The 26,494-nt window shown below is 41.1% G+C and overlaps 1 protein-coding gene across 1 annotated transcript in view; it reads left to right on the forward strand.

Annotated features, from left to right (window-relative positions):
* Nucleotides 1-838: 838 nt before the first annotated feature.
* The window catches only part of olfm3 (olfactomedin 3), a 207,481-nt gene continuing 181,825 nt past the window's right edge, over nucleotides 839-26,494 (forward strand). The window contains exon 1 of the mRNA XM_008109141.3: nucleotides 839-1,231. Within this exon, the coding sequence (XP_008107348.1) occupies nucleotides 1,163-1,231 (69 nt within the window). The 5' untranslated portion in view covers nucleotides 839-1,162. The remainder of the gene's footprint in view (nucleotides 1,232-26,494) is intronic.

Genomic DNA, 26,494 nt, shown 5'->3' on the forward strand with positions numbered 1-26,494 from the left:
GAGCTCTCCCTAGGTGGGATTCGAACCTAGCAGCTTTCAGGTCAGCAACCCAACCTTTAGTCCACTATGCCATCGGGGCTCCTAGGAGGAGGGTGAGACACGCAGTGGCTGAGAGTGCTCCAAAGGGCTCTCAGCTGCTGCATGCCTTCTGAGGCAGTCCACCCTGGACAAGGAAAATGAGGACGGCCTGAAGTAAGCGCCTAGGGGCTAGACATTCTCAAAGGCTTGTTTAAACATCAAAGTCTTCAGATGCAGGAGCTGATGAGTATTGCAGTCCAGGAGTTGAGAGTTGCAGTCCAAAGACTGATGGGAATTGAAGCCCAGGAAGTGATGAGAGTTGCAGTCCAAGGACTGATGGGAAGTAAAGCCCAGGAAGTGATGAGAGTTGTAGTCCAAGGACTGATGAGTATAGCAGCCCAAGAACGGATGGGAATTACAGCCCAGGAACAGATGGGAGTTGCATCCCAGGAACTGGTGGGAGTTGCAACCCAGGAACATGGGAATAGGGGGAAATGTAAGAGATCAGGGATGCTCAAGATCCCCTCCTCCTTCCTCCTTGCCCTCTCCTGCCTCCCCCCCCCCCAACCGCCAAATCCGCGGGCTCCCATCAGGAGCCATTCATTGATGTCACATCCGCGCTGGCTGGTTCCCTCTCTGCGGGAGGCTGGCTCGACTTTCTGTGTCCCGGGCGCCCAGCGGGCAAACTTTTCCCTGGTGATGTGTGTGTGGGGAGGGGAGGGCCAGTGACAGAGAAAGAAGGGCTGAGGGCGGCACCCCTCCCTCCCTCCCTCCCTCCCGCTGGCCTGGCTCCTTCCTTTGCCTGCTTGAATTGGGCAGCGGCACCCTCCTCCTCCTCCTCCTGCTCCTGCTCCTCCTCCTCCTCCTCCTCCCTCCTTGCCTCTTCTCTCGTTTGCTTCGCGGAGGCTGCCTGCGGAATGAATGAGCCTCCCCCGGGCAGCTGCTGCTGCTGCTCATGCTCCCAGTATTGTGGCGGCGGCAGAAAGTGGACGCGACTCGAGGGGTTCCTGCAGTGACTGGATGAAGGAGAGTCCAAGGGAGGAGAAGAAGGAGGAAGAGGAGGAGGAGGAGGAGGAAGAAGAAGAGGAGGAAGAGAGCAGCCGCGGCCGTCAAGCAGCAGCAGCAGCAGCCGCGGACCGGCAGCATGCAGCCCTCCTCCCGCATCCTCAACCTCCTGCTGCTGGCTCTCTTGAACGGGCTGGATCCTTCCAAGGTAGGAGATGATCCCAAGGGTCTCCTTTCGATTCTGACCCTTCTCCTGGTTGTTTCTGGAACTCAGGACCCCCTCCCCCCTCTTCCCTTCCCTTCCGGGCACCCTTCCGCAAGTTGAGACGGAGTGAAAGCGAGAGAGAGGCAATGCGGATCTCTCTCCCGGGGATGGAGATGTGCGCCTCGGTGCGTGCGCGTCTATGGGAAGGGAAGGCAGCCAAGGAAGGAGGCAAGGCAAGGCAGGAGCTTTCTGGGGCATCCTGTGGGTCACCCCAGCCCCAGCCTTTGCAGTTGAGGCTTTCCAAACACTGCCTGGGCTCGCTTGGGAGGGAGTCCATGAATGTGTGCGCACACTGGGCTCTCTATTCTCACCTTGCAACGTTGGGATGTCAGAAATAATGCAGGAAGGAAAGCTTGTTGTTCCCCCCCACCATCTGGAACCATGCTGTGGCTCTCCTCCCAGCCCCCTTTCTTGCTTTCCTCGAATGACAAGAACACTGTCTAACCCACCACCCAAGGGTCCCTCATGGTCCAGGGTTACTGTTGGGACTGGGTTGCTGTGAGTTTTCTAAGGTGTATAGCCACGTTCCAGGAGCATTCTCTCCTGACGTTTCGCCCACATCTATAGCAGGCATCCTCAGAGCTTCTGAGGTCTGTTGGAAACTAAAACAGTGGGGTTTATATATCTGTGGAATAATGTCCAGGGTGGGAGAAAGAACTCTTGTCTGTCTGAGACAAGTGTCAATGTTGCAATTGGCCACTTCCATTAGCATTGAATAGCCTTGCAGCTTCAAAGCCTGGCTGCTTCTTGGCTGGTGGAATTCTTTGTTGGCCTTGATTGTTTCCTGTCTGGAATCCCCTGTTTTCTGAATATTATTCTTTATTTGACATCCTGATTTTAGAGTTTTTAATACTGGTAGACAGATTTTGTTCCTTTTCATGGTTTCCTCCTTTCTGTTGAAATTGTCCACATGCTTGTGGATTTCAGTGGCTTCTCTGTGTAGTCTGACATGGTAGTTGTTAGAGTTGTTGGGATTTCTTCTCTTTCCTTCCCTGCCACCTCCATGTTATTGTACAAGTTTTAGCAACATAGAAATGAGGGTTGGGATTTGGATGCCAAAATGCTATGGGATCCCTCGATGGGAACCAACCATCCTTTTTCTAGAACTGAAGAGGCTCCTCATTTTGAATAGTAGTTTGATGCAAAACTGGGCTATCTATCTACCCCAGAGCAGATATATTTACTCTGGACTCTGGAGGAGTTTGACTGAGCCTTGGTGAGATCTAGTGAAAAAGACTAGACCTTGCTGGAATGGGATTTGGAAAGAGAGCTCAGCAATGATAAAGAAAAAAGGGTGTTAAGAGTGTGTAAAAATGCATCACATTCTGAGTTCTTTGGAGCATGGGTATAGAAGCCATGTCTTGCTGTGAGTTTTCCGGGCTGTAAAACTCACATTCTCTCCTGATGTTTCGCCTGCATCTATGGCAGGCATCCTCAGAGGTTGTGATGTTTGCTGGAAACTAGGCAAGTAGGGTTTTTATATCTGTGGAATAATGTCCAGGGTGGGAGAAAGAACTCTTATCTGAGGCAAGTGTGAATGTTACAATTGATCACCTTGATTAGCATTGAATAGCCTTGCAGCTTCAAAGCTTGGTTGCTTCCTGCTTGGGGGACTCCTTTGTTGGGAGGTGATTAGCTGGCCCTGATTATTTCTTGTCTATAATTCATTTGTTTTTGAGTGTTGTTCTTTATTTACTGAATAGAAGCATCTTTCTGAAACCAAACTGAGAGGGGGAGAGAAGAGACATGTGCCATCTGCCCCCCCCCCCTCCATCTATCTATCTCACGGGGAAGAGAAGGCTGGGCTTTGCTTCCTGCCTTGTGGCCATGTGTAAATGTAATTGCCCTCAGGTTGCACAAGGGTTCTCCCATCCCCTGGCCATTTGTGCGATCAAGTAAGATTTGCTCCAAGAGCTGAATGACAGCCCTGCAAATCAAAACAAGATAAATACAAGGAGTTTTTGTGCAATGGTGCCCAGCATTTGAAAACCCTTCCATCAGACCTTGGAAACAAGACTTGTCTAAAGCTATTAGTGAGGAAGGGCTGAAGTGCAAGCAGGGCCTGGAGATAGATGTGTGCGGTGTGCGTACTCCTCAGCGTCAATGTGAAGCTCGCTCTCTCTGGATGATTTTGCATCGTGGGCAAGCTCTGTGTAGCTTGATGCACGGCTCTCTTTGAGAGAACCACTAGCCATTACAGCTCCTCCACATTGTGTGTGGATTGCCGGTGTCTGCTTTAGAGAGGCATTTGAAGTGCCAGACAAAGAGCATGGACTATTTTCAGTTCTTGTAAACAGCGCTTTGTGTCTCGATAGATGTCAGAATTGCTCACATCAAAAACACATAATGGAGGGGGTTTGGAATATAAATATAGGAGCAGACTTCAAACTGGCAATTGCGCTCAACTTCAAAGCAGTTTGCAGGGAATCGTAATTTTGATATTGGGGAGCGAGGGACACCAAGAGAGAGAAGGAGAGATTGAGAAGGAAAGAAAGGACATCTAGTACAAAACCTTTATTAAGGTAGATGTGTAGTTGCTGTAGTGCTCATTTCAAGCGTCGTCTTCTGTGTTGGCTAATAATTTGCCAAAATGATTTTGATGGAAGATGGAAATCGTAACTGTAGTTGCATGAGATACTTCAGATTGAAAAGACAGGAATTTGGGATTTTGTTTTGGGGATATATATATATTTACTTAACACTTTCCTACATGTAACTTAGTTAAACGAAGTACCTTTTGTGAATTGTCTTAGCTCCTGTTGTTAAGATTTACTCTACAATTTAAAGTTGTATAGACACATCTAGTGAATGCCTTCCCTAGCTTACATTGGTAGTTTTCTTTTTTTTTATTCCTCCCCATTTTGAATGAGAGTTAGATGCAATACTATGTTTAATTGCCTGTGTGTCTGTGTCTGTATGTTGTATTTCTAATGACATTGAATGTTTGCCATGTATATGTACATTGTGATCTGCCCTGAGTCCCCTTCGGGGTGAGAAGGGTGGAATATAAATATCATAAATAAGTAATAAATACTGGATTATGCACCCAACTCCACTTCATATGAGATAAATCCTCATATGGCAACACACATCTTTACTCTGGACTCTGGAGGAGTTTGGTTGAGCCTTGGCTGAAAACTACCTTAATTTTTCTCACCTATAAGATAGCAAAGTGATATTTTCTATATATTCCCTCTCTCTATCAGTTTTCAAGAAGTTGCTGTTGTAAGTAGTGAAGAATAACGTCAAGGATAGGGTTATGCTTGGGTAAGAGTTCTTACTATTGCAAGAGTATGAACTGATCTGAAGTTAATTGTGATTAACTTTTTCCAATTTGGCCATACCAAAATCTAAAACCAGACAATCCAACCCAAAGATATCTGTCAAACCTTATTGTGGAACCTTATGTTATCATAGAATAGAGTCTATTTCCTTAAATTAACAAAGTGGTCTAAAAATTTTTTTCCTTCCTCCTTTCCTCTCACATGTATTGTATATAAAATGTGTGTGTGTGTGTGTGTGTGTGCATAAGGAAAAATGTAAAAACAGAGATCGAACTAGGAAGATATGATAGTAAGAAGTAGGTGTGTCCCTATCTCTAGTGATCACCAAAGGAATCAAGATCCAGGTCGATAAACTCAAGGTCAGTCTACACATTATAAGGCAGGTGTGTGGATCGCTCTGCCATAAAAAAAGGAAATTAAAATCAGCCTGAGAGGGGGATATGAATGTAGTAGCTTTAACCAGTGTCTGCTGTCTGATCAATATTTTCTCCACATTTCATTTCTTTTTCATGGACATTCCACGAGTTTTTCACATACCCATTTTCTACAAGACCATGAATAGAAAATAGAACAGCAATTAAAAAAATACATACAGGGAGATAAAACAACTCATGCCCATGTATATGCATAATGATAGCCTACCAGAGCTGCTTGTCATTAAAAAACAACACCAAGGAAACAGTTACTTGCATTAGCAACTAGTAGCTCCCAAGTCAATGAGGCAATGATCCCAGCCTGAATTATTTGGGAGACAGGTTTAGAACTTTAAATAGCTTAAACAGCTCCATTAAATTTTAAATTAAGACCCAGAGTGAGTTTACTGTAGCCCTGCCAGAGGAGCTACCACCTACTGCAGGTTACATGCATCTGCTTTGTTATATATCTTTGACCCTAAAGTGTCAGTGATATCTAAACCTCCATCCCCAGCCCAAGATACCCAGAGACTGAAAAATCTCCACATTGGTAAGTCACCATTGCAGAAGATAAAGATATCAAATCAGAATATAATAAAGGGGGGGGGGGGAAGTATTTTCTTTCTCGTCACTTCAAACATACTTCCTGTTTGTCTCATAGGTATTACAGCAGTGAGCTTGTATTTTGCACTACTTGGATATCAAAAGGTTGTGTAAAGGCTATTGTAACACAGCACAAGTTAAAGTCATGTCCCTGGGTTATGGTTGAGCATTTTAGAAATCTGCCTTGGAGATCCTTATGAGTGGGTAGAAAGGAAATAAAAAAATAAGAATTCCCAGGCTGAAAAAATGTCAGCATTAAAAAATGCTCTTGGAATTTTGTATACCTAAGGAGAGAACTTAGGAGCCCCCAATGGTGCAGCGGGTTAAACCACTGAGCTGCTGAACTTGCTGACCAAAAGGTCGGCGGTTTGAATCCGGGGAGTGGGATAAGCTCCCACTGTTAGCCCCAACTTCTGCCAACCTAGCAGTTCAAAAACATATGAAAGTGAGTAGATTAATAGGTATTGCTTTAGCAGGAAGGTAACAGCGCTCCATGCAATCATGCTGGCCATGTGACTTTGGTGGTGTCTATGGACAACACCAGCTCTTCAGCTTAGAAATGGAAATGAACATCAACCTTCAAAATCAGACACTACTAGACTTAATGTCAGGGGAAAACCTTTGCCTTTACCTTTTAAGCAGAGGAAAAGAACAGTAACAAAATTAGACACTTCTTCAAGGAAAATGCCATTAATGTTTCACTTTTAAACTGTGTGTATCTAGCTTGCATGTTTGTGGGTACATACACATCTTTCTCTGTGTGTGTTACCTGAAAAAATACATTAAATTGGAGGGTTCAGACTTTGCTGATGCTTCAGATTTTTTGTTTTCTTTTATTTTATATCATTTGGAATATTCCTAAAACCAATAATTAGGATCCCATCAAATAATCAATATTTTTAGAATCAAAGACAGTCCTTCTTCTCCTGTTAGGGTTGTTATGCTTTGTTGTAACATGGAAAACAACAAGATGGGGTGATAATGACACAAAAATTCTCAAAAGATTGTCAGATAAAGTTGTGCTTCTCTGCATGCATATATTATATACCCTATCTGTACTCAACTGTTGCTTGTTGGATAATGTGACCTTTTCAGATGCATCATTTAGATCAGCAGTTCTCAACCTTCCTAATGCCACAACCCCTTAATACACCTCATGTTGTGGTGACCCCCAACCATAATTTTTTTTCCTACTTCATAACTGTAATTTTGCTACTGTTATGTGTCATAATGTAGATATCTGATATGCAAGAAGAATGTATTTTTATTCACTGGACCAAATTTGGCACAAATACCTGATACGCCCAAATTTGAATACTGGTGGGGTTAGGGGGGATGGATTTTGTCATTTGGGAATTGTAATTGCAGGGATTTATAGTTCATCTACAATCAAAGAGCATTCTGAATTCTACCAATGATAGAACTGAACCAAACCTGGCACACAGAACTCCCATGACCAACAGAAAATACTGGAAGGGTTTAGTGGGCTTTGACTTAGAGTTTTGTAGTTGTAGTTCACCTACATCCACCCTTCTCTGCCAAAGGGGTTCCCAAGACCATCAGAAATATTTGTTTTCAGATGATCTTTGATGACCCCTCTGACAGCCCCCTCGTGACCCGCCCAGGAGTCCCGACGCTGATTTAGATACACAAACATTGCTCAAAATCTGTCATTTTAGAAATATAAGTGTTTCATAGTGTCTAAGGATTAAGAAATCAAGATGTCTAAGTATGTGTTGGGACAGCACTAGATCCTTTAAGGTTGGCATTGCCCAAATGTTTATGTATCACCATATCATGGTGATTTGTGTTACTGTGGTGAGGGAGACGAGACTTGTTTAAGATTTCTGCAGGGGTATAATTTGAGGGTTACATTCCTGGCTTTCAATAGGACAGACTATTGACTCCACTCAGATGGGAATGAAACCGAGACACTGAGTAATGCTGCTCAATGCTAATGAAGGCATGCTGGTTGTATTTCCATATCCCTGCTGAAATGTCTTGTATGTTAATTATCCTCTGATTAGAATTTCCATTTTTAGACTAATATATATATAAAGAATATTTTTCCTCCTCTCTAATTTTAATAATGTACTACGGAGAGAGTCTTTCTCTGGGCATGTTGTTCGTCTTTTAGGTATAAAGCCAAGCTAAAGCCAAAGGTTTTGCAGTGAGATACATTAAAAAAACAACACAGTGGCCATTACATTATGCCCATTTTTTAATGCCTCAAAAGAGTGAAATGTTTCAGATCTGGAAATTCCTAAGTGCTGCTGCTAGATGGCATCTCTGTGCTATTTTTCCCACCAAGAAATGCAGTGCTTCTGCTGACCTTGGTACTCTGTGTGCAGCAGGTAGGCTTATGCCACGAAGATCACTCAAGGCAAGCTGTCTTTCAATCTTCGCTGCGGGAGAACAGAAAAGGAACCATTTTGAAGTTGAGTGACATAAAGCCAGCATCTAAAGGAAAGGTACACCTTGTGAAAGGTTTAGCAGAGTCGTCTCAAGCCAGAAATCCCACACAGTGCTTCCCCTGCTTGCAAGGGCTTTCCTATCTATTTCAGTATAACACTTTTTCCTGTCTGGTTCAAGAAACAGAGTTTCCTGTACTTTAGCAAAAGGTTCTGGCATGTACAGAGATACTATCTCAGTGGAAAAGAAAGTGGGAAGACTGCATTCACCCAGTCTGTCCATGAAACATCCCAATCACCTCTGGGTGTGTCAGACTACAATTCCCATCATGTTTACTGGCAGAAGATTATTAGAGATTATAGTTTAATTCATCTGGAAAGTGTAAAGTTAGTTAAGGCTGGAGTCCTACCACAACATTTGGGTTTCCAAACTTTTTCAAAATTATAAGCAAGACTCAAGCAGCTGGGAGCTAAAGAGACACAGGAATGAAAAGACCAAATGTATTCCTTTCTGTTAAGAACAAACATTTACAAAGAAAACAGCTCTGGTTCAGTCCCATGGTGTATGTGTATGCTGAGAATAGTGTGTAAATAGTCATAGGATTGTTGTGCATAAAATTGGCTCACATTCCTACATGTCTTCCAAGGTATACATCAGAATTTGGAGCTCTCATTCAAAACTCTCAGCCCATCCCAGGAAAGCTTAAAAAGAAGCACCAACTCTCTCTACTACACTGTAACACCACTTCTGGATTTGTGAATGCCTGGCTGGGGAAATGTCAGTATAACCCTCCATTTATCATCATTTTGGCCAATAATCTGTGCTTGATTTATACACGAGGTCAACTTATACATGAGCATATATAGTAACTAAGATAAGAACTTTGTTAATATTTAATTTTACTTTGTAGTAATCCTGGCTTGTTGTTACATATAAACCAGATGTTATGATTTAAACAAACCAGTGAAATTAATTTCATAATCCATGGTTTGAAGGTCGCTTTTTTACAAAATGATCAGAGTTTGTTATTATTTAATTGTTGTAGTAGTTAGTTAAATGTAGTTATTCTGATTCAAATATTTTACATCTTTGTCTAGATGGTTAGCTACTGAGCAATTTGTGCAGTGCTGTGGGAATGCCTGTCTTGAGAGGCATGAGATAATGTCTGGTTATATTGTCATTGCATGACATATGTGGCCTTCCTTTATAGAACATCAGTTTATTCTGGGATAAAATAGGCTTACAGTGTTGTACTGGACAATTTTTCAGAGCAGGTATGTTTCTCTTGTCAGCGAACTACACCCACATCAACCACATCATAAGTTCACCATGACAAATACAGTCGTACAAGACTCTTTTAGTGTTTACAAAAGCCTGAGAACATCTGTCTCCCCACCCCAGGAAGTCTAGAATATGGCTTTTAAAATTCTTGCTTGAAGCTTTTTCTCAGTGGCTTCATTTATCAAGATATGATTTCAAGTGTCTCATGATATTTGAGCCTACATCATATGTTAGAGTGTTTAAAAATCATTGCTACAGTTGCTGAAGGTCCTTTAGCACTATTTCTCATGGGTTTCCAGCAGTTCCTAGTTGTTGGAAGACAACAACAACAACAACAACAACAACAACAACAATTTATTTAGCCAGAAGACAAAACTATGTCGTATAGCCTCTTAACAGTCTTGAACTTGTCTTCATATTCAGGTGTGGTGAAGGATGCTATTCTGTTAGCAGTATAGAAGAGAAATCATCTTCTAGCCCAGTGGTTCTCAACCTGTGGGTTCCCAGATGTTTTGGCCTACAACTCCCAGAAATCCCAGCCAGTTTACCAGCTGTTAGGATTTCTGGGAGTTGAAGGCCAAAACATCTGGGGACCCAGAGGTTGAGAACCACTGTTGTAGCCTAATGAGTTTGCCTGAAACAGGGAAAAGCTGGTATCTTCTTGTCCTTTGTTTCAAGCAGCAAATGTCTTGGAACAACCCTGCCCTTAACTGCTTTGCAACACTTTCTGGGAGCCACATGTTGCTGTTAAGAACTTTTACTTTGTCAACTCACAGAGCTGGATAATCTTGTACCCGTTTTTTTTCTGGTTTATCTCCCATCTCCAAAGTGGTTTCTAAAGAGTTGAACTGAGCAAGTGTGGGAAAAGGCAGTGCCTTAGTTTCGGTCCCTCGCTGATATGAAGAAGGCTTTCTGAATTCATCTACCGTGAAGCAGAGCCCTATCCACCTTGAGACATGTTGGGATGATTTCTTCAGTCTCCATAAAACTAGTGTCCATTCACAATGCCATGACTACATCCTGTAGAATCCAGCACTTGTACAGTATGACTGCGGTATATGCAGGGATATATTCCTGTTCATGCTGTGGAAACTGGAAATAGTGAACACTAGTAAAACTTACTGAAATGAATGTCCACCATGGGGGCAGAGCACCACCATGACCTTAACCTCAGGCTAGCCTGGACTTCAGGACTTGGTCACTTGTTCCAGCTAGCAGCTTTTTCGTTCTGTATTTGATAGGAGAATGAAAGAGCTCCTTACTTTTCTATAGCTGGGTAAAATTGAGCATGGAGAAAAATCAGCTTGTTATCTCTTAGATCCCTATTTGAATTCACCTCACTCTTGTCAAAGCCTTTGCTTTGATGTACTGCACTTTGAAACATCTAAATAAAGAGAGTTGAAACTTAGAGGAGGAATTCTACAGTTAAATCCTAATTTTGAGCCCCAGGATTCCTTCCCTCCACCTCATAGAATGTAAAATTGTTGCCCTCCTTATTTCATTGTACCCCTATAGTGTGGTTACAATATTATTTTAGATAATAATCCAAAGGTCCCTTGACTCGCAATGGGATGGAGAAGCAGACCATAAGGAAAACAGTGGGTTGTGGCAGATTCAGCCATACAACCAACATGATATTATAATGGTCAGAGATCTCAAAAATGATGATTGCTAGAGGAATCAATGTTTGGTACAATATTTCTGGCAGGGAATTCACTTTGATAGTGAACCAAGGTTTTGAGCAAGGGAGAACCATAGAAGTTTAGGTTGAATATAGGGAGCTTGCTTTATACTGTGTCTGAGCAGTGATTGTCTGTTTCAGTATTGGCTGTTATCTACCCTGAGTTCCCATGAGGAGAAAGGCAGGGTAAAATTGAAGCTAATTAATTAATTAATATTGTCAAGACTGACTTGCAGTAGTCCCATAGGGTTTTGAGTAGGAAATTTTACAGCCCTATCTGTAGATGCTATGAACTGAACATGCAACCATGAGAAATTACTACCACTGAATTATAGTCCCTCCTTCGGGTTTTTCATGTAATAATTTTATCATGCAATTGCCATGCCTAATCCACAGAATTTAACGTAGAGTCTAGATGTTATATCCCTTCCTCGCTTTCCCCTTGTTTCTTCCAATTCTTCATACAAAAGCAAATCTATTAGACAGAATAACTGGATGGGGTCTTTTGCTTGGTAGTGGTAGAAGCTATTTGTGGGGGAGCACGCCTTATTCTGAATTTCACCTTGGGTGCAATCAAGGTCCACTCTGGAGATCTTCAAGGCGACATACAACATACTGCTACGATTGCAAATGCCAGGAAATCCCAAACAATAAGTTTTAAAAAATCAACGTCTGGTATCATATTGCTGGCAATAAAGGGCTTGATGCCAGTAAGTACAGAGAACTTAAATTGACTTACCACCTCACCACATGAGGGGTTGGGTTGGCCACAAATCCTGACATATCCCATCAGATGATGCAGGCTGCAGCCTCGCCCCCTTGATGGGTAAAGTGGTGAGGAATTGTTGCAAGAAGCTTCCTCGCCACTATGGTGAGAGACCCTTTTTTGGGGTAGCTCTGATGGAGCTACAGTTTTTAGACTTTTCCCCTGTCTGATGGGGAAAACAGCAACGCAGCAATGCTCCTTGCTCCAGTTCTGACAGGCTGTCCCCTGTCTGATGAGGGAAGTAACAGGACACTTTGTTCTGATCTGATACCCTTTCCCCATGTGACAGGGGAAGGAGGGAGGGTGTGCAGCCACCGTGAGATGCCTGCCACACATACCTTCCATTGATTGCTGGTGAAATGGGACAGAAGGGAGGGCTCATCAGTATGATGAGATTCTAGTCAGGTAGTTCTGAGAGGAACGTTGCATGAAACTTATAGATTTTGGATGGATGGGGCACTTTCTTTTAGTTCTGTCATGACTGATTCCCTGCCACAACAATTTTGAAGGCCCAAAATACCAAGGGAAGATTCCTTTCATTCTAGAAACCAATATCGATATCACCAGTTACCAGCTGAGACCTGAAGACAGGGAAATCTAGCCTGGGAATCTTGGTTCTTCTCTTTGATACAGAGAAAAGAGCATGGGATAACTCTGACAAATGGAGCTTTGGAAGGAAGTGGGTACAAACAGAGCGTGCATTCCAAATAGAGAAGCTTTGCAGGCTGAATTTCATCCTGGTCTCCACAGCCCTAGTTTAAACAATATTGTACTAAGATAGATAGACCAGTCAGTTGGACTATTTTCTGACACAGAATACAGCAGTGTCCTATGTTCCCAATGGTAATGAAATGGACCATGTCAATAAATCCAGGCACCAGTTATTTTTTTAGTACAATACGAATAGATCTCATGATAGGACAACAATAGGATTAAAATATAATAAAATAGTAATTTTGGGGCAGAAATCATAGGAAGTGACTATCTCGCACTTGTTATATATGAATTGGCTCATGGAGACTTCTCTCTGTTTATTCACAACACTTATTCATTGAGAGAAATGGTGTTTCGACAAATTGCCTTGCTGACTTTGAAGGTTCACTGGAAGACATGAGAAAATAATTCAGTCTCTGTGTCCATTTGCTATCTGCTGAAACAGCCAGCTTTAGTGCCAAAAATAGTGGCACTGATTCTGTGACACTGACACACATCTGGAGAAGCATCAGCACTTTATCATCAGCATTTAATTAAATCAATTTGTATGTGATTGCTATTAGTAACAAGGCTGAACTTGGAACATTTGCATCAGATCTTATAATAAAGCTACTGATGTCATTGTTCTTTTTCATCATTTCCATATTTTAACAACTTGGGGAAATAACTAATTTCAAACTAGACATGACTAGCTAAATTTTGTTCACACTCTAGTATTTGGTGATCCAAAGTGTTGTGAAATAATTATTCTGTTCAGAATACATATTTGGCGTGGGGGGGGGGCATGGTTTTGAGCAGAAAATGATCTTCTTGTGATCTTCGAGAGTTCTTGGAGAACGGGAGAAGTCCCAGCAGATTGGAGGAGGGCGAATGTGGTCCCTATCTTCAAGAAGGGAAAAAAGAACGACCCAAACAATTACTGTCCAGTCTGCCTCACATCAATACCAGGCAAAATTCTGGAAAAGATCATTAAGGAAGTGGTCTGCGAACACTTAGAAACAAATGCGGTCATTGCTAATAGTCAACACGGATTTACCAAAAAAAAAGTCCTGCCAGACTAATCTGATCTCTTTTTTCGATAGAGTTACGAGTTGGGTCGATACAGGGAATGCTGTGGATGTAGCGTACCCGGATTTCAGTAAGGCCTTCGACAAAGTCCCCCACGATCTTCTGGCAAACAAACTAGTAAAATGTGGGCTAGACAAAACTACGGTTAGGTGGATCTGTAATTGGCTAAGCGAACGAACCCAAAGGGTGCTCACCAATGCGTCGTCTTCATCATGGAAAGAAGTGACAAGTGGAGTGCCGCAGGGCTTCGTCCTGGGCCCGGTTCTGTTCAACATCTTTATTAATGACTTAGACGAAGGGTTAGAAGGCACGATCATCAAGTTTGCAGACGACACAAAACTGGGAGGGATAGCTAACACTCCAGAAGACAGGAGCAGAATTCAAAACGATCTTGACAGACTAGAGAGATGGGCCAAAACTAACAAAATGAAGTTCAACAGGGACAAATGCAAGATACTTCACTTCGGCAGAAAAAATGGAAATCAAAGATACAGAATGGGGGACGCCTGGCTTGACAGCAGTGTGTGCGAAAAAGACCTTGGAGTCCTCGTGGACAACAAGTTAAACATGAGCCAACAATGTGATGCGGCTGCTAAAAAAGCCAATGGGATTCTGGCCTGCATCAATAGGGGTATAGCGTCTAGATCCAGGGAAGTTATGCTCCCCCTCTATTCTGCCTTGGTCAGACCACACCTGGAATACTGTGTCCAATTTTGGGCACCACAGTTGAAGGGAGATGTTGACAAGCTGGAAAGCGTCCAGAGGAGGGCGACTAAAATGATTAAGGGTCTGGAGAACAAGCCCTATGAGGAGCGGCTTAAAGAGCTGGGCATGTTTAGCCTGCAGAAGAGAAGGCTGAGAGGAGACATGATAGCCATGTACAAATACGTGAAGGGAAGTCATAGGGAGGAGGGAGCAAGCTTGTTTTCTGCTGCCCTGCAGACTAGGACACGGAACAATGGCTTCAAACTACAGGAAAGGAGATTCCACCTGAACATCAGGAAGAACTTCCTCACTGTGAGAGCTGTTCGACAGTGGAACTCTCTCCCCGGGGCCGTGGTGGAGGCTCCTTCTTTGGAGGCTTTTAAGCAGAGGCTGGATGGCCATCTGTCGGGGGTGCTTTGAATGCGATTTCCTGCTTCTTAGCAGGGGGTTGGACTGGATGGCCCATGTGGTCTCTTCCAACTCTACTATTCTATGATTCTATGATTCTATGATTCTAAACACTTTTCTACAAAGAAACCTGTTCTCCATGCTCAAAGTGGTGCTGATAGTGGTTTTGCATACTAAACCAAGGTCTTTTTCCAAAGAAGCATTTGTTTACACTAAGTCCACTCAAGAACATTTGAATATGAGAAAAATTCTACTGAAAAATATTCATTTCCTCTTACAGCATAAATTATTTTAATTTTTGTCTTCATGTGCATGGATATGATAGTCAAGGAGGTTCATCACAACCACCATTAACTTAGGCTGGTACTGAAAAAGAACAAGCATTTTCATGTTGCTTCAGAAAACTGGGTTTCCCAGTTGCTGGAAAATAGCTTCCATCATCCAACCACTTCTATGCTGTTTGTGGATGATGGAAGTTAGAAGCTTAAAAGGAACACAAGGAACATGAATAGGCACCATTATCCTTCAGATTTCTATCTCTTCACCTGTGGACATCTTGGAAAGGATAGATCATCTCTATGGCTTCTTCCTGAGATGGCTCAGAAAGAGGCTTATCTCAACCCCCATACTTTGAGGAGTTTTTGCTGAACAATTATTATTCCAGCATGGAGTGTTGGACTATGATTGTGGAGACTAAGATTCAAGTCTTGGCTCAGCCATGAAAACCCACTGGGTAACAACCTGGGCCAAGTCACAAACACCCAGCCTCAGAAAAACCCATGATAAGTTTGTCTCAGGGTTTGCAAAAAGTCAGAAATAACTTGAAGGCACACAACAACAGCAGGAGCAGCAATAGTTAAAATGACTTCTTTATTTTATAAAGAAACTAATTTAGGTAACCGGGCTGTGGCGCAGCTGTTGAGCAGCAGCTGCCTTAAATCACTCTGACCATGAGGTCATGAGTTCGAGGCCAGCCCGTGGCGGGGTGAGCACCCGTCAATTAAAAATAAAAAATAGCCCCTGCTCGTTGCTGACCTAGCAACCCGAAAGATAGTTGCATCTATCAAGTAGGAGATAAGGTACCACTTATAAAGTGGGGAGGCAAGATTAACTAATTTACGACCTGGTATGAGGAAGTGCCGTCAGTGTGGATGATGAAGCAGCTGCTCCCCCCTCTGGCCAGAATCGAACATCCCCTCAGAAGAAGGTTAACTTGCCTCTACGTGTGTCTCTCAGTCTCTGTTTGATGTGTTTATGGGCATTGAATGTTTGCCCTATGTGTGTTATAATGTGATCCGCCCTGAGTCCCCTTCGGGGTGAGAAGGGCGGAATATAAATACTGTAAATAAATAAATAAATAAATAACCGGCAATGCCCAGGTTTGGTCATTTTAACACTATTTATTAGAAAAAGGTATTATTTGTTTTTGGATTTTATGAATGGTCCTATTAGAAAATGCATAAGGATATGAGTAAATTACCACTCCCATCATTTCATGTCCACACCCACCCCCACGCCACCAACACTTAAAGTTGTCAATGGGAGTAAGTGTGCCAAGTATGTTCTAGATCCATCAATGTTGGCGTTCACAGTGCTCCCTGGATGTGGGGTGAAATGCAATTTCCATAATTTCAGGTTTCAGTCCTCTCCCCTCAAATCCCTTCTGTATTTTAAATACAGGTGTGCTGAATTTGGTCACAGGACTCTCTGGAAGTGGGAGCCATCTCGGTAAATACATACATACCTACATATATATTTTCACATATATGAAACAGCTTCACAGGAATAAAGAAGTGAAAGAATGGGTTTTTAATAGTGCTTGAAAGAAGGTCCTTTGCATTTAGGTCCAAAGCTGTTCAGGACAGCTCTTCCAATGTGTACTTGCTCTTGGCACGTCTTCAAGTGCTGTCCTCCATAATGACTTCTCCTTGAATCATGGCTGTCTGGACTCATTTGAGGGCATTTAGTATAGTTATTTTACAACCAATGTTTTAATTTCAAAAGGCTTTTATTGGGCATTAGGGAATTCATTTTTTTTAAATGCACTCCTTTTTTCCATTGGCATAAATAATAAAGAAGATTTAATAGTAAATGTTTATTTAATATTGCATCAATGGCCGTGGGGCATTTGTTTTAGTCTGCATCCACAAGTCTTTTAAAAATAGTTTACTCATATTACAGTTACTTATATGAATGCTTGTTCATGCGTACAGCATAATACACTATTCAGATGAGCTCCTCTGTTATCTTCAGACTACCATATGGGGGATTTTTTTTCCACATGGCTCATGAAAGGTCACAAATGCTTTCAATTCTTTTTCAATTGACTTTGTTCTCATAAGGTGATAGAAAGAAACTTTCTATAAAAGTATACAAATATCCACAGGTCTATCAAGTGACAAGAATGTGTATAAAAATATGGCCATAGAGCTGAGATGTTTAGCTGATTTTCCTAACATCTTCCTTTCCCCACCTTTTCTCTTCTTTCCCTTGGTATTAGCTTTCATTGCAGCAATCTGGTCCCCACAACTGGCTCTCGTGATATTGGATTTCCAGTTCACAAAAGCTTCAACCAGCAAGCCAATGATGGCAGTGCTAGTCCAACAACCTCTAGAAACCCACAGCTTAGGAACCATGATCCAGAAGATTGAGACTTCTGTGATCTCTAGCAGTGCTGCCTAAAAGGATGAAACCATTTTGGTCAATGGACATAAATATTGTGCCAGTTCCTCGTAAACTAGGAAAAGAGGGAGAAGCCCCCAACTCAGAGAGCTGTAGTCTCCAAGCTGGTCACATAAGAGTTCAGAGAGTTCAGATGTTCAAACTCTGCTCTGTCAGAGTTCTAGTGTTATACTCAAACCACTAAACCAGGTGGGGTCTCAGATAGATAGATAGATAGACAGATAGATAGATAGATAGATAGATAGATAGATAGATAGATAGATAGATAGATAGATATTCCCCCTTCTTAACATATATATTTTAATATATTTTTCCAACCCTTATGAAAATCTTTGAATATTTTAAGTTTTTCTGCTTTGAAGACTGGCATTGATTGGTAGTGATATGGGTACTCCTCATGCATATTAGAATAAAATCTCATGTTATGTGAACAGACTCTCTTGTTCAACAATGCTATTTTGTTCATATCTCTTCTCACCCTTCAGAACCTGTGTGACCCCTGTTTGCAAGGGACTTTTGCAATCCTCCAGAGCAGGTTTTAAAGGTCTGGGGATATTTATATTGAAAGACGATCACCCTATTCAGCTGATAAATAAGGGCAGTTCTCCACTGACACAACAACCCAGTGTGGAACCAATTTGGGAGGAATTGGTTTCACTGCAGAGTGATCAGACTGACAGGTCTAGAACTCACTTGAAGCCAGGAAGTTGAATACATTTAACACGGAACCTGGCCTCAAACTGATTTACAGAGTTGTTGTTGTTTTTTCCCCCATTTCCCAAAGAGATTTGCATCAGTGCACCAGAAGCATATGGGATGTTTTGGCAACCTCTGTCATACTTCAACAGAGAAAGGTGTGTCTACACTACACTCTGCATTTTGTAGAGCTGCTTTCACCCTGGATCTGGGATATAATACTGCCATCTGCAGCAGTACATTATTTGGCTGAACGATTACTTCCTTGGAACTTTTATTTACTGTTTGCATTGGAGGTGTGGAATTTGTGATCATCACAGTCAACTTCAAACTGCAATATGGTCAGTGTAAAGCGTCCAAAGGTTTTGTTGGCAGGAAGAGTTAAATGGATGCCATCAGTTATTGTCACTTTCAGAATTAATTGTATGTGTAATGTTTATATTTCTAGTATATAGCAGATCCTGAAATAAGCAATGTTTGCTGTTGATATATAAGATAAAGGTAAAGGATTTCCCCTGACATTAAGTCTAGTCGTGTCCGACTCTAAGCCAAAGAGCCGTTGTTGTCCATAGACACCTCGAAGGTCATGTGGCCAGCATGACTGCATAGAGCACTGTTACCTTTCCGCCAGAGCGGTACCTATTTATCTGCTCACATTTGCATGCTTTTGAACTGCTAGGTTGGCAGAGGTTGGAGCTGACAGTGGGAGCTCACCCCGCTCCCCAGATTCGAACCGCTGAACTTTCGGTCAGCAAGTTCAGCAGCTCAGCGGTTTAATCCCCTGCGCCACCGGGGGCTCCTGTTGATTTATAGTAAATTATTATTTAATTTGTAGGAGTAAATAAACATTAAATCATGTCAGAATGACTCCCTTCAATATATAATATTAAAAGATAATTTGTTTGGTGCTTAAGAAATTGTGAGTTACTTTGTTTATATTTACATTTCACTTTGTATTTTGATTTAAAAAAAGAAAGACTAAGCATACATAACAATAAGTAATAAGGATGAAGGAGAGGACATTGCAAATTAGAATATTTCACTGGCAATGTACCATTATATCACAGCAATAGTTTTGAACTGGATTATTACTAATTTAAAAAATGAAACTTAAGGTAACATTAGTGTCTCTGTTGTTGTTGCTGTTGTTTAGCACCATCAAATGTATGTGGTGCTTTACTGTAAAAGAACCAAAACCAATGGAGTCTGCCAAAGACATGCAAACTGAAATATATGTGTACACCCATACAACACTGAGAGAAGAATAACAAAACAAAACACTGTACAATGCAATTTCAAAACAAATAATCCAGGTAAAATTTAAAAAAACCCAACAATAATGTAATACAAATGAAACTGACCAATACATGTAATGAAAATAAACAGGACTTCAAAACAATGTCAAACCAATATGTCAAACGCTTTGGAAAACAGAAAAAGTTCTGCCTACTCTTTGTACTGCTCTATTATGCGGAGCTCCTCTTCCCACCCTCCCCTTATAAACATTTCACTAGTGGCAATAAATGGGTAATTAACATCCGCTAAAAATAACTAACACACATTAATATATCTTGGCTATGCCCCATTGAGATTTTAGTATGATTGCGGCAAGCCACTGCATGGATTAATACTGCTACTCTGTACAAAATGAATGAGAAATCAGAACAAATACTCTTGGAAAGCAGGTACAAAATTACAGCTTAAGGTGCCTTAAAATTTACTATTTTGGTGAGATCAAATAGTGCTAGTGGCATCAAGACATTTGAGTGCTTGTGCTCTCTCTTGAAGATGCAATTATTCTTGATTACTAATCAAGTATGCCAAGGATGGTGAGCAGTATATTTTTAAATAAATAGATGCACCAAAATGTAGTGGAAGGAACTCCTATCTTTGCTAAGCCATGGCTGAATTTCAAACTATCTGTGGCACATATTACTCTTAAACCCTCTTATATTAAAAGCTTTGCCTACTTTCTTAATTGCCTGGCCCTAAACAAGTGCTAACAGCGCAATCCACAACACAGTCGAGATGAAGTACTTTGGTTTATGATTATTGAGCTCAACAACCTTCATCTTAAATCAGCATAAACTAAAGCATTCAATTTTAACAGTGTTATGTACTAAGCTGAATTATTCTGTCATCAAACGATATAATCAACCAGCTCTTCAGCCAGACTTCGAGTACTGATGCTATGTTCTATTTTTGTTGCAAGTTGTCTTTCTGCTCTTGTCCCAGTTCCTTAATTGTTTTTCTGCAGCAGTAGCTAGCTTGACATTTTCTGGATGTTTTACTATTCCATGAGGCCCTTTAACTAGTAACATCCAGAGGTCTGTTTGTGGTGCTGACTTGCATGCTATCATGTGACTTTATCTTCTTCTTTTTTTAACCTTTGATGTCTTTCTCTTCTGTGGACTTTTCAATGTAATGTCATTCTTCCTTGTTTGAGAAACAGGGATTGTATTAATAAACCAGTGGTGCTACTCAGGATTTCATCCCATGAGTGGGAAAAAGTGGGAAGAATTGTATTCTTTCTCATAGCATTTTGTTCCAGTCCATTCATAAGATAAATGGATAATATATTCACCACCATCACATGTGATTCTACAATAATCCTTTGCATTCTGAGCTATTACATGGGTGAGTGTGGTCCCCGCCCACACAACTTTATTTCTTTTTAAAAATAAAAAAAACTACCCCACTGGCTGCCAGTTCCTTTCCGGGCCTGATTCAAGGTGCAGATTTTGACCTTTAAAGCCCTACTTACCTATCTGACCACATCTCCTCATACCAACCTGTCCGAACGTTAAGATTTTCTAGCGAGGCCCTTCTCTCGTTGCCTCCACAATCACAAATGCAGTTGGCAGCGACAAAAGAGAGAGCCTAAATTCCCCACTAAATTCTGCCGCTTGTCCTCAACCAGCCGGTCACCCCTTCCCGCAGCTGCACAACATTGCCAAAACGCTGTGTTGCCAGCCACACCCCCATTGTTGGAAACAAGTGGTTGAGGAAGCAAGTGGCAGAATTTAGTGGGGAAGGAGTTGCAAAGCTCCTTCATCCCTATGGTAAGTGTCTAGATTTGAATGGCGACTACGTGAGATGTGGTATTTGGGTGTGGCTTTCAACTGCATATGGTAAATGTTTTCTCCTATACTTTGTTCATTTTTAATTCCAAAACGTAATGTACTTTCTGGATAACCCTCATATTATAAAAAGGGGGGGACCTCAGAATTGCAGAAGTCTTAAATCTAGGTCTAAAAAGGGGGGAAATATATCTACAGTGAACTGGTAATATATTGAAATTGTGCAATTCCTGAAGAATAAATTATTTTAAAATAATTACTGTAAATGTTTAATGCAAGAAGATTAATGGTGCGAAAAAGAGCATCGTGCGACAATTAGAGACTGCCCAGAAGAATGCCCACACTTTGACATCACTACAATGACCTAGCATGAGGGAATCAGATAATTCCTATCCCACATGTAAATAAGCATCCTTTTCTTCAATCAGGAGCTTTGAAGACAATTACTCCCCAACTCCAAAACATCAGTTCCTACACAATTTAAAAACAGTTTAGAGATAGATTCCCATGGGGAACCACTGTTTTTTAGCATGTCAGATGTGACTTGAGAACATACTGCAAGTTGCTTCTGGTGTGAGAGAATTGGCTGTCTACAGAGACGTTGCCCAGGGGATGCCCAGATGTGTTACCATCCTGCGGGGAGGCTTCTCTCATGTTCCCGCTAAACCAATGTAAGTAGTCTTGCTTCATATAATGGGCTCCATGGAACTCAATCTTTAAACTGCAAAGTGTGTAGAGATGGGGAGGGGGGGGGCTGCATCTGATGATGTCATAATAATGAATCCTTAGCATTAGAAATAAATCTTCATTGACTTGCTATCTTGAGGCTGATCCAGCATGCTATACTCCCAGCAGTTGCAGAGATGTCAGAGTCCCAACTGCCCAGCATTGCTGAACATGGTTTGGCACCACTGGACTACATCCTTACAGCCTTCCCCATCCTCCATGTCATGGTGGTCCCCAGCTGCAATATGGGTTCTATGGATCATCCGTCATCTGCAATGATGTTGGCCAGGGCAAAGGGGGAACAATGGGGAGAGAGGAGGAATTTTCCCTCCTCTCCCCCCCCCCCTTCCGCAATCACCCTGGAGAGTGTCTGACTAATATTTTTATCTGTTTTATTATACATCACTCTGGTACTCTTGGTGGATGATAATATGAATAGCCCACTGGATACAGTTTGGTATTTTTGTGATCTGGATAGGTGCTGGATGCAAAATGACACAAAACTAGAATCAGTCTCAGAGACAACTGCTCCAATTGTATCAATTAGGTAAGATGCAATTTATTTATTCAAATCTGGAGTTATCACATTAATGCCACGTCTGTTCCAAACCATAAGGAGGCTATTTAAAATAAAATGCTGTATTATGTCTTTGAACCTGGAAAAATATATTTTACCATCCTAGTGTTATGTGGAAGCTGTATTTAGTATCTATTCCAGGCATTTCAAAACAGTTTTAAAAAAAATTACAAAAGTAGCCAGCCAGGTAAAGAGGCATAGTATTCACAGAATAATCTAGAGGTGCATCTCCACTGCAGAATTAATATAGCAAGACTGTGGGGAAGATGCATTCGCTGCTTATGCTGAATAGATAAGCAATTCTTGATGTCCCAATCAGCCATCCCACTCCACCCACTTGAAAATGGTTTGGTCTCCTAGCAGTCTAGCATTGGCTTTGTTCTATGAATCAATGACCTGCATACCTAGTAATTTAATAACATTTTTGCTTCATCATCCTCATATTATGAAAGATCCAAGCCCTGAGGCAGGCTTTCAAAAGTGGTCCCTCTAACTGGTATATATTCAGGGGATGAGGGAATCAATAGATTGCTCCAGGCTTACTTTATTAAAATCATGGGGCTCTAAATCCAAACAATGCACACCAAAACAAAATCTGGCTCTGACTATTCTAGCTGCTGTGTTTGGTGGTTGTCACAGCAGCAGCAGGTTGCTGTCATGCTGCTGTGATGGTCTTGAGCATTAGCAAGTCAGTTGCCTCATTGGCTGTGAGAGATTTTAATGTGTGTGGCTTTGCCTGGAAGAAATCTGTGTGTAGTCCAGAGGGAATTGCAGAAAAGATGGAAAGTGTAGAGCCTACTTTCACAAGTGGCAACAGATTATCCAAACTGTGAAATACTTGACTCTACTGCTCATAGTGACAGCCACAAATACAACAAGACAGTGTGATTCTGTATCGAGTGTAACTTCTGGCCACCATTTACTATACAGCTACCAGTTCTTGCAATGCATGTGTCCCTGTTGGGTGGTTAGGTTGAACCTGGAAGCAAGCAAGCAAGCAATAAGGAAAGGACAAGCAGGATGAGAATCCTGTCTTTATTGGCTGTATATACTCATGTATAGATCTAGAATTTTAGTCAAAATGTTGGGTTAACTTGTGCACAGATCAGTCTAAATAGGGCACCTGAATTCTTATTGAAAAAGGAACTATGCCCTTCTGTGAATATAGAGGTGAAAGGTGACAGGTTGGTCTATCCAAATAGAACCTCAAAGATGTGCCAACTCCCTCTAATGCCTCAGTGTCTCCTTGAGGAGAAATGCCAAAGAGTCATCACTACTGTGTTTTCCACCTAGGCATTCAAAAATGGCTGAAGTGGTGCCATGGTCGAGAAAGTAGAGACAGCCAGTTTTTTTTAGGCCATCCCAGAATGAACTAGGTTCTTGTTTATCACCAATTATCAAGGAGAGAATTTTTTTAAGATACTGTCCATTAACTTTAAAGGACACCATCCTCTTTTCTGAGTAGTGTGGCGAAAGTCCTTTTTCAATACCTAGGGTGGGGAAATGATGGTGACAAAGGCCAGGGGAGCTGTCCCCCTGAGGCTGTGTTGGAATGACACTCAATTTATCCATGAGTCATATCAAAATCCATAATCATGCCTGAAAAATCTGTCCTCGACTTATACATGAGATGAACTTATACATGAGCATATATGATAAATTATGAGTGGTTCAGACTGAGGTACTTGGGTAGTTTCAGGAACTTTGCAGAAGAAGGTTGGATGTTATTGACCTATTGTGTCCCTGACTTCCCTCTAGAACTGATAGGTACAATAATATATTTTAGTCATTCACATTTAAAGATGCTAAAGCCAGCTAGGAAGATATCCATGCACATTATCAGATGTTTCCAGAGCTCCTGGGTTAAGAGTGACAATATCACGAAGCACCAATCTCTTGGAATGACATCCACTTCTATATATGTGGCATTCATTATTACATGATTATCTATTTTTGTTCTCCCATTCTGTGAAAAAAGTCATAAACAGAGCTTTAATTAATATATTTGTTCAAATTGGAAGAGCATTTCCTAACTATATCAATGCAGTCTCAAGTTGACCTAAATGCACTGCAACAGAGACTTGATTAATGAAATGAAAAATCAAATAAAATAAGTTATTTTTAACAGGAAACATAAAAACCTTGCTTTTTTTGCTGGCAAATGATAAATAAATTGGATGTATTTTTCTTCTAATGTGCTGCATCAGAGCATCATTTGAGATATCTTTATCCTATATTTTAATTATACACACACACTTTGCAAGAGAACAGGCATAAACAAGCTAAAATTAATAACATTCATATAGGGTTAAAGTCCTTCTAATCAAATGCAACTTATACAATTTGAGCTCAAGATATGAATACTTAATTAAGTGGAGAACCTTTGATTATCCATATTTTATAGGGTGCTGTTCTCATCACCCTTGCCATTGGCTATGCAATCTGGGACTTCTGGGAACTATGGTCCAAAACAGGTAAGACCTTTGAATAAGGTGCAGTGGTAGAAATATAATGAACACTTCCCATGAATGCAGTGTCAAAGTTAAGTAGGTTGTAATAACTATAACAAATATAATTTTTTTTCTCCCATACAAACCAAAAACAAAAAATCAAAAGTTATGCAGTCCAGTAATGACAGAATGCTTGCCGGGTTTAGAACATCACTTAGCTTTGTTTTTATCTTTCTTTCAGATCCACATTAAAGATTCCGAGACAATAGGCAGTTGACTGTTGAATGAAGAAGTGCTGTGAGCTTTTCAATATGGAAATGTTAGCACTTTAAGTCGTTTTCTGAATTTTCAACATGTCTGTGCAGTGCCACGCTATTGTGAATAACGGCAGACAGCTGAAACTCAGGAGACATCATCCTAATTTCTGTTTCATTATCAGAAGCTTGAAGTGCTGATATTGATTTTTCTACATCAGAAATTTGTATCCCATAGCCATTAGTAGATTAATTTGTATTACCTAATTTACTCTGTGCTGCTGAGTTGCTAATCATAAAGTATAACATCAAGTAGCCCAAGGTTGTTGATTTTCTTTTCATAAGTTGCATATTATAGCAGAATTGATAATAGGGGAGTAAGATTGAATCCATTCTCAAGGGTTTGGCTGAAGTCCTATATTTGCTTCCCTGTGAGTGAGCACCATTGGAAATAGGGGTGTGCAATTTTTTCGTTAGTCTTTGTAAGTTGTATGAAATTTGTTACATTTGTACTTTTGAGGTGATATCTGACATGTGGGTGTGGCCCACACCATGAACTTAAGAATCAAAACTTATCCAATACATTTTTGCTTGCATTTTGTAAATTTCAGATGCCTGCCAAAGTCAGTGTATTTGTATGAAAGCAAAGCAAAGCCAAAAAGTTTGCCTTTCCTCTTTAAAGTAATAGTAGTTTGGGAAGGCAAGGAGCCCTATGCCAGAGACTTCAAAAGGCCTTGCCCTAAACTACATTTCCCAGAATTCTGCTCGCTTCAGAAGGCCCCAATCATAATAGGGGAGAGATGTAGCAGCAGGCAGCTAGAGCTCCAATAAATGGTTGAATCTGCAAAAAGGAGGGCTGACTGAAACTTCTAGTAAATAAATCACTATGCTGAGTTGGGAAGAAATCTCTAAATGGATGGCCCTTGGGGGTCCCTTCCAACTCAATAGGGGAAGCATATCAATTAGTTTAGAGGCTGGATGGCCATCTGTCAGGAGATTTTTGATGGTTCCCTTCTGCCTGAAAAAAGGGGGTTGGACTTGATGGCTCTTGGGGTTCCTCTTCAACTCTAGGATACTATGAAAATGTAGAATTGGTTAATATTGGTTTATATTTGTTAATATATGAGAGGCATTCAATGATAGCTTGTTGTGGCTTTTAAAAAATGTTTTTGTCAAAACTTTTTAAACATTCTCTAAAATCAGTAGATGTATGAATATTTCTTTAAGTTGGGGGGAATGATCTCCTGTTATCTTGTTGTCGTTGTATAGAAAATTCAAGAAGATAGGTCTTGTATTTTTTAAATGTTGTTTTTTAAAACTTTGAAAATTTTGGGGATAAGTGAAGTGTTCTAAAACTGGATGGGCTACATTGGTAAATATCTTATACCATTGTAACGAGTTTCATC

Source organism: Anolis carolinensis, chromosome 4, assembly GCF_035594765.1.
Source record: "Anolis carolinensis isolate JA03-04 chromosome 4, rAnoCar3.1.pri, whole genome shotgun sequence".
NCBI lineage: Eukaryota > Metazoa > Chordata > Lepidosauria > Squamata > Dactyloidae > Anolis > Anolis carolinensis.